Here is a 9,621-nt window from a genome sequence, read left to right on the forward strand (position 1 = left end):
GACTTATTTTTAAGTCATTTTAAACTTATTTTATGTCATTCTTGACCTTGCCAAACACTTCTCAACTTATTTCAAGTCATTTTTGACTTATTCTAAGTTATTTTTATATTTGTCAAATACTTCCGGAAGTCAAAAACTGACTTAAAAGTATATTTGACCAACTTTTAAGCCAATCTAGGGGGAGACCTACTTTTGGTTTTTGACTTATTTTTAAGTCATTTTAAACTTATTTTATGTCATTCTTGACCTTGCCAAACACTTCTCAACTTATTTCAAGTCATTTTTGACTTATTCTAAGTTATTTTTATATTTGTCAAATACTTCCGGAAGTCAAAAACTGACTTAAAAGTATATTTGACCAACTTTTAATCCAATCCAAACACCCTCTAAGATAACAATATAACTGAAAGAATCATGAAATAAGGATATAAATCTCCAAAACTCAACTATCAAATGATACCAAAATTAAAGTACAAAACCATAATGCGGAAAACATACTAAGTCTGAAAACAAGCTTCTACTAAATAGATGTGACTAGGACAAGCCCTAGCTCACGAAATAATTTGGAAATTGAAGGAGTCTGAAAGAACATAAAAGAACTCATAATGTGGCCATGTCCTCGAAGCATGAGGATTCACAAATCTAGACAAAGCTGACTGGAATCTATGCTAACCACAAGTTGGATGAGGAGCACTAGACCCAATATTATAAGATTATATAGGCACAAGAGATTTATGTTGTCATTACTTGGAATGTACTGAATATGAGGAAAGATGCATGAGTATAAGCATAATAACGTGATAAATATGAGAACATGATAATGTGTGACCAAGTAAATATGACATAATCTGATAACCTGAGTTCACAAAACATAGTACACAGTTAATGCAATATTCTAAAAAATCATGTAATAAGTAGAAGTCCTAATTATAGTCATATCATATGTGGGAATCATAATCTTTTATAGGAGATATTGTTAACCGACATAAATCATGTGAGATATAACATGGAGTTCAATGTACTACTCTCACACCAAAAAGAGAATGTCCAACTTAACAAGGTAAGGACCCTAATCTTAAGCTTAGGTGAATCCACTAGCGAAAGTCAAATCCTCTACTAACAGGTGACATAATAAGGAGTAAAACCTCTACTAACGGGTGACTCGTCTCATCCTATAGTAGCATGTAGTTTTGGGACAAGAGGATTTCTACTAATGGTCTCATACCTCTACTAACGGGTGAGCCTTCATTCCTAGGTCCACTCAATGCTAAGTAAACTCCCAACACAAAACATGCACAATCATATAATATTCATATTCATAGTCTTTGAAATGGTAAAAATCTAGTAATACCAAATCAATCATGAAGACTCATAATCATAAGAATAGCTCCTTCAAAATATCATGATTTTACAAAATAAGCAATTCATAAGAGACACTTATCTAAAACATCTAAATCATGATAATCTTTCATAAAAAGAATTACTTCAATCAGAATCATTCATTTTCATAAACATGCTTGATGCTTTATCTAAAAGCATCTTTCATTAATAAGTACTTCGATTCATAATGCATGCATATCTTCAAATCTTGATTTCATATCAAATCACTTGTATAGAATGGGTTCATGTAAAAAAAATCATTGAAAATATTCAAATATATTCAAATCATGAATAATAAAGATCATTCAAGGAGAGAAAACTTTGCTAACCTATGGAAGAATAATGAAAACCCTAGAAATTGGGTTGAAATCATAAGTAAGACTTAGGTTTCTTTTGGGACCCAATGGTTGAAAAGGACCCATTTATGATCTTTCCACATACCTTGATGAAACCCTAGCTTGAAATTTGGAAAGGAGACTTGGAGCTTGAAGAACCCGAGAATCACCTTGAGGGAACCTTGGAGAAGAAGACTTGAAAGCTTTGAGAGTGAATTAGGAGGATTTTGGCCTTAAAAATGGTTATAGGTCTTACGAATAGTCTAGAAATGACATATTTAAGGAATTAAAAGATAGGAAAAGACCTAAATAACCTGAGAAATAATTGTCGAATCGCATCTACGAACACCATGTATGGTCCGTACTCCCTTCTATGGACCGTATTGGTCCTTCGCAAAATCAAGTACTGAAAATCCAAATCTCTGATGTCAGACCACAAGCCAGAGTCTACCGGCCGTCAACCTATTTTGTAAAATATTAGCCTGGAATTTCTCCCAAGTCAAGGACACCAACCACGAACACTGGCCATGAGCCATCTTTCCTAGTACGACCAGTAGCCTTTTCCCATAGATTCTAGGTACTTAAATTTCACAAAGTCTGTAACTCACTCTACGACAGACAACCACGACTCGTGCAAAACTCCACAAGCCGTGTTGTTGACTTGTGAAAGCTCATCTAAGATTTAACATTTTTTCCAAATTTTAGGATACCATCCACGTCAGTCATCTACGGACCATGGATATATGTAAAGTTTGTACTTGGCTTCGTACAAACTTGCATCAATATTTTTTTTGCAATTTTTCTTTTTTAACTTAACTTTTCTACTTTCGAGATGCTACAAACTCGAATAAAAGTAAAATCATTGATGAAATACAATTACATAAATATTAAACTTTTAAGATTTTTCCCATAAACTCTATTAATGCATTACGGAGTTCAAAATGAGCTTTTTTGTTTCTTTTTAATGTAAGCTAAAAATTGTTCACATCGAAGATTATCATCTACCACAATTTATGTCGTTGCATTTAGTGCTTCTAAAGTATCTTAAATTGGTGCATTAAGATCATGCTCATCCTCGATTATCATGTTTTGCAGTATAATTCACTTAGTCATTATAGCAACACTTCCTTTTCCAAAAATCAGACAGTCCTGCGATAATTGCAAAATGTGATTGCAAAACTCTAAATGCACATTTAACATTTTTTTGGCACGATTCGAGTTTCATCGCAAACTATTTCTTCTTTTGGGAACGTGGATCACAAATAGTTTGGAAACGACCTATCGGATTACTAAATTATTGTTGTAATTATTAAAATTATTATGTTATATAATGTATTTTTATCTTGTATTTAAGCTATTATGTATGTATTGTATTTTTTAAATAAAAATCTCATCTTGTATCAAATTATTTTGAGTACTAGTTTACTTTCCCTATTCCATTTTTGCATCAAGTATTTTCATGCTCATTAAAAAGTGTAGTTTAATAATTTATCAGTATAATATACAAGTACATTGTTTGAATCATCATTTAAATTTTTTGCATTCTTCATAGTGAAAAGTAATTATAATTATAAATTACATATTTAAAGTGATAAAAAAAATTAAAAAATTGAAAAATTGTCAATTTGGGATGAAAATAGTATACTTGTCAATAATATATTTTTAGATATTACATTACATTAGAAAATAATAACGAATATTAGAGACTTAACTAATCGTATTATATGATTTATATAAGTTAATTATAACTATTATATAATATAAATAAATTAAAATATTTAAAAAGTGGAACATGGAAGATGAATAGTAGTTCTCCAACCTCTCTACAAATAGAGAATAGAGAATAATTTAGAGTGTGGTTGAAGAGTTCATTCTATATTTTACTCTCCAAATATTGAGAATAGAGAGTAAAATAGAGATGGGTTGGAGATGGTTGTGAAGACTTTTCTTATGGGAGAAAAAAAAAATCAAGAGCACTGCATTTGGGGGATACATTGTCTAATTTCTTGAGTAAAAACAAGTCACAGCCCAATTTAAATTCAAAAAGAAATCCTCCATAATGTGATTGTACTCACAAATGTCATGAAACTTTTTCTTTCATCTTTAAAGTTCATGCTCAATCAAACGTGAGTAAAAATTAATATGCATATCATTAATGTATCAAGGCTCTGGTAATCCATCCACACCGTTTCAAAATTAGAAGTTTTCTATGTACAACAATTGGATATTTACTCAAAACAAGGATTCATGACAATAGCTCAAGCTATGTAAGATAGGAAGAATGATATTTGGTCATATTTATCATTTTCTTGCTAAATGCCTCTCAAAGTGAGAAAGTCTTTCCATTAAATAGAGAACATAAAGATTACACATCCCTAAAGATCCATCATTCCTATCCCTAAAGATCAACTATTTCTATCTCTATAAATTTGCTATTCAATCCCTCTAAATCTGCTTTGTCATCCCTCTGAATCAGATATTCTATCACAATATTTATTTTTTTGATTCTACAACAAATCCATATAATAATATTAATTTATAGAACTATATAATTACATTAATATATACAATCATTCAGTTTACTATCCTGCTAACATCCCCCCCTCAAATTGATGTTGGTGGATCAAGAAGCATCAATTTGCCTATTAGAAACTGATAACGTTGTCGTGCCATAAATTTTGTAAATGCATCAGCTATTTGAAGATCACTGGACACATGTGGAACAGTAATGACTCATTTATCTACAATTTCTCGTATATAAAGAGAATCTACTTCGATGTGTTTGGTCCTCTCATGAAAATTCGAATTAGTAGCAATATGAATAATACTTGTATTGTCAGTGTTGAGAGGAGAAGGATGAGATTGAAGAAATTCAATCTCAACAAGTAATCCATGAAGCCATACAACCTTGGAGCAAGCACTACACATGGATCGATATTTAGCATCTATTGAAGATTTTGACACATGAACTTACTTCTTACTCTTCCAAGATATCAATGACTCTCCAAAAAACATGCAATCCCGCCCAATCAGAATCACTAAAATCATTAAGACAAATAGGAGAACCACAAGGAAAGAACAATTCATGAGTAGATGTTCCTAGAAGATTCCGAATGATGCAACGAACAGACACCAAGTGGAGATGACGGGAAGCTTGCATAAATTAACTAATTTATTGAACTGCAAAAAAGATATCAGGCAGAGTAATAGTAAAGTAATTTAGACTCTCAACTAATTGTCAATATATAGTTGTATCAGGAAGAAGATCACCTTTCTCGCGACGATACTTCACATTCAATTCCAATGGAGTATCTACGAAGGAGGAATCTTGAAGACCAACCAAAGAAATCAGATCTTGAGTATATTTGTGTTGGCTTAGAAATACACCTGAAGCATCTTTATGAACTTCCAAACCCAAGAAATATGTAAGAGTACCAAGATCTTTCATATGAAAAGAATTTGTAAGTTATTGTTGGGGGTTAATGATTAATGAAATTTCGGTTCATGTGATAATAATGTCATCTACATACATCAAAAGAAGAACAGAGCCTGTAGATGTTTTCCGAAGAAACAAAGATTAGTTATATTTTCTCTGCTCAAAAGAAAATTGTAGCAAAATAGATCGAAACTTGTCAAACCAAGCTCTAGGAGCTTCTTTTAATCCATACAAAGACCGCTTCAACTTGCATACATCTGATGTAAGTGATGAGAACAAATCAGGTGGATGTTTCATATAAATATCTTCTTTAAGATCACCATGGAGAAAAATATTTTTTGACATCCACTTGATAAAGAAACCAGTTTTGTGAAGTAGCAATGACAATAATAGTTCACACCGTAGTCATTTTTGTTGCGGGTGCAAAAGTTTCCTCATAGTCCACGTCATACTCTTGTCTGTTACCAAGAACAACCTATCAAGCTTTGTACCGAGCAAGAGTTCCATCATAATGAAGTTTAATTGAATAAACCCATTTATATCTAATTGGGCGGACATTTGAAGGACATGAAACAATGTCCCATGTGTCATTTTCTTTAAGAGCCAAAAGTTGTTCCTTCATTGTTTTCCGTCAACATTCATACTTGGAAGCTTGTGAGTAACAAGTTAAAAAAAATGTTGGATAACATAGAGGAAAAGTCATATCAATTGGGAGTACGAGATACTCTGGTAGATCGTCGAGTAGGATCAAGAGGACCAGATCTTGAAGAATTCTCAGATTCTAGTAGTGGTGCAGTTTTAGGTGATGGATTAGTATCAGGATGGAGTAAAGTCGGCTGACGTCGTTCATACACAAATCTAGATTTGAACCTCTTAAAAGAAGATGATAAATCTTCAAAAGTAGGAAGAAGAGGAGAAATAGAAGATGAATCAACAATAGTAGGAAAGAATTACTGATTCTCAAAGAAAATGAAACACGAAATTTGTGAAAACATGGATCATAGAAAATAAAACATTTTTGTTAAGTACTATAACCCATAAAATCACATTTAGTAGGCTGTACAAAAAATTTATTATGCTGGGAAGGAGACAAATGCGCAAAACAAACACAATCAAATGTATGAAAATCACTATAGTTAGAATTTTGGTGATAAAAACAAAAATATGGATTCAAAGTGGTGTGAATTCATGCTTTTGAATAGCTATGAAAACTAGAAAGACTCAAGAAAGCAATTAGAATGACCAAGAACAAAAGTCTAGGTGGTAGGACTGATTGTCGAGGAACAGTCAACAAAAACCAAGATTTTCAAAAAAAAATTAGAAGGAGCCCCAATGAGTCTATGAAAGAAGACAACCAAGAGAAGACTCTAATACCATGTCAACTTTTGATGAATGCCTCTCAAAGTGAGAGAGTTTTTCTATTAAATAGAGAATATAAAGATTACACATTTCTAAAGATCCAGCATTCCTATCCCTAAAGATCAGCTATTCTATCGCTATAAATCAACTACTCAATCCCTCTAAATTTGCTTTGCTATCCCTCCGAATCAGCTATTCTGTCACAATATTTATTTCTCCGATTCTACAATAAATCTATATAATAATACTAATTTATAGCACTATATAATTACATTAATATATACACAATCATACAGTTGTCCATCATGCTAACAATGATAGGCAATCACCAGAAGCAGTTTCATTTGTTTGACTGATTCAGAAACTTGTCTTAGTCCATTTGATCCTATCATCATTGTCCAATAAGATCAAACAAATGTTCACCAAAGTTGTTGTACAACCAATGATATGCGTAATTTCATCTTGTCCTTAACAAGTTGCAACATAACACCCATACTACAATCAAGGACAAGCGACACGAGACGAGAAACAGGATTGACATTGAAGATGCCAACAACATTTCATTGCAGATAAGTTAGACCAACCAAGGAGTTCTGCAATATTTAAAAGAAACAGACTAGAAAAAGAATCATTCAGAACAAATCTGATTTTTTTTCTCGGGAAAACACATCCATATTTAGCTCATTTGCAACTGCAGAGGCCGACGATCATCCTAAAATCTGAATTTCTCCTCTCCATAACACTAGAAAAGTTAGTGGAAGAATCTCTTTCGACATCTTGCTGATCCCAGCTCCTCATATTCAGCTTTTGTGATACACATCGCATCAAAGTCGGGACTTGATGCCAAGAGTGATCCTCCACGCCAAACACCTAGAATAGGACTGCAAACAGTAACAAAAGACATGTTAGAGAAGTACAAACACTTTGAACAGTTCCTCCAAAAGGACAGTATATTACTCTTCTTGAGTCGTGATCTTTAAACGATATTTATCTGGGACAAGAGGCCGAAGGTCCATTTCTCTGCATTGAGATGAATTTTCAATACATAAGCAAATAGAACATCCGGCTTTTCGTAAGCAATGGGCAATAAAGGCTGCATCTTACAGTCTTTTGGCAAAATGAGGAAATAGAGTACTGCCTCCTGTCAGAATAATGCTTCCTCGTCCAAATTCAATACATTGACATTAGAAAAAGGAAGATAAGCATAAACCAATATTAGTAGATAAGCTTTTGAGATGCACCGAGGCTTCTGCACTACCTCTCATATAGAACAGGGTGAAGATGAGAATGGCAGGAACTGATAGCTCGATGAATGCACTCTGCAAGTCCAGCCTGATTCAGTCCTGTAAGCCACCAATAACTGAGATGCTGACAACCAAATTCATACTTAGGAATAAACAAATTCATAGAGCTACACTTCCAGACACTCTAATTCACATGGAAGGGAAAAAATGCTGAATAATTGAAGCAGATTCTTCAATTGAACACAAAACTGAAATAAAAGTCAAAGATACACTGTGATACGGACCCAAGTCAGCTGGACGAAACATCATCTCTGGGACAAGGAACCGCTCATTTGTCAAGCCAAATTCCTGTTCATACAAATAAATTAGAATAAAAGAAAAGAGGATGATAAGCTATTTATAAGGGCTTGGAAAAAGTACATTTTTTGTCAAATCAATTTTTGATCCATTTCTTCTGTTCCTGTCCTCGGAATTGTCAGTGTTCTCGAGCTGATCCATATCAATTTGTTCCTCTTCTACTTGCTGCAGAGCTTCATCATACAAAGGAAGATATCTCTTTGGTTCTTCAGGGTCTTTTAGAAAACCCTTGGTATGTGTAACACCGTCAGGAAGCACATACGTGCACCTAAACAAATTGTCCTTCCCCGGTTTCCTGGGAGATTAATGCAGTAGTTATGAATAAGGGAGATCCCAGCATGTTTGGCACTCAAAGATCATCTTACTTTAATGTGGATTTTCTGCTGGCTTAATCTAAGTTTTAAGTTGTTTTAGGTTTAGAAAATGGTTCAAACGTCATGGCATTGAAGGATCCTAATTCTACATTTGTTTCAGAGGGGCCAAAACATATAATTGACTTCAAATAATTAGAAACCCCTTTGAACTAATTAAGGGTAGTCCAGTACACGACCCATCCTGAGTTAATGCCCCCATCCTTTTGAACTAGTTATTTAAGTAAAATAAGAGCAAACAGACCCCATAAGGTGCAGCCCATGAAGTTTGACATCCACAGAGTTTGTCACTTAATTCGGAATGGCATGAACTTTGATATCCACAGAATGATAACAATGACACAACAAATATTCAAAGTCATTGGAAATATGAAAGTAAAGTGAAAATTAATAAGCATTACCTAGCAATTTGCAAGTCCCTGGGAAGATCCAAAGAGACAAAGCAAAGTTCCTCCTTAACATGGTCCATAAGGAAACTTTCATCCATCAAATTAACACTTCTATAACTAACCAACTCCTTTAAGTAATTACTCAAAGCTTTACCACCAAGATCAAGCCTTTTAACAGCATAATTCAATGTAAAATTCTGAAAGACCGGGGAAGCATGAGTAAAAGAAAATCCACAGTCAACAACTAAGCTACACTGGGCTTTAGAAACAAGGCCATAAGGGCGACGAGATGCCTCATAAAGATGAACCAAAGAAGGGGAATCAGATACATAAAGGGCCTTAAAATTAAAATCTTCGAATACAATTTCGTCAATTGAGCGCTGTATGGAAGGGAGATTGAAAAGGGGTTCAGTAAGAAGTAGAGAAGAGTGTGAAGGAGTAATTTTGAGAAGGTTTGAGAAGATGTGAGACCAAATGGAAGATTGGAGATCAGGGTTGATAAGATAACCGCGGTCGAAAGGGCGGCGGGCGGTGGCTGAAGTGAGGTCGACGTCTGGGGAAAGAAGCTGGTCAGCCATAAGCCATTTCTTGGAAGAAAGTGGACGGCCCATGCTATTGGGGACAATAGCTGTTGGATCTCTTTCGCCGCCGATACCAGCCTTGATTACGCCAGCACCGTTGTCCAAAACTACAACGTTCGACATTTCCGATTGCCACACTAATTGACACCCACCCACGTTCCTAATTTAT

The 9,621-nt window shown here is 34.1% G+C and overlaps 1 protein-coding gene across 1 annotated transcript; it reads right to left on the reverse strand.

Moving 5' to 3' along the window:
* Window positions 1-6,956: 6,956 nt before the first annotated feature.
* Window positions 6,957-9,621, reverse strand: LOC102596585 (actin-related protein 6). Its single transcript, XM_006338107.2, has 7 exons — window positions 8,884-9,621; window positions 8,175-8,406; window positions 8,039-8,102; window positions 7,769-7,853; window positions 7,615-7,665; window positions 7,468-7,530; window positions 6,957-7,391 (listed from the first exon to the last, which is right to left on the reverse strand). Exons 1-7 carry the CDS (start codon window positions 9,573-9,575, stop codon window positions 7,262-7,264), a joined length of 1,317 nt encoding a protein of 438 aa, XP_006338169.1. The 5' UTR covers window positions 9,576-9,621; the 3' UTR covers window positions 6,957-7,261.

This window comes from Solanum tuberosum, unplaced genomic scaffold (assembly GCF_000226075.1).
Source record: "Solanum tuberosum cultivar DM 1-3 516 R44 unplaced genomic scaffold, SolTub_3.0 scf00003, whole genome shotgun sequence".
Lineage (NCBI taxonomy): Eukaryota > Viridiplantae > Streptophyta > Magnoliopsida > Solanales > Solanaceae > Solanum > Solanum tuberosum.

Excerpts from the sequence above, each read along its gene's own strand:
- LOC102596585 (XM_006338107.2), bottom strand. The coding sequence starts at position 9,575 with ATGTCGAACGTTGTAGTTTTGGACAACGGTGCTGGCGTAATCAAGGCT. Across the intron at positions 7,854-8,038 it reads GTTTCGTCCAGCTGACTTGG|GACTGAATCAGGCTGGACTT; the intron begins GTCCGTATCACA and ends GGTGGCTTACAG. Across the intron at positions 7,531-7,614 it reads CCTCATTTTGCCAAAAGACT|AGAAATGGACCTTCGGCCTC; the intron begins GTAAGATGCAGC and ends ATCTCAATGCAG.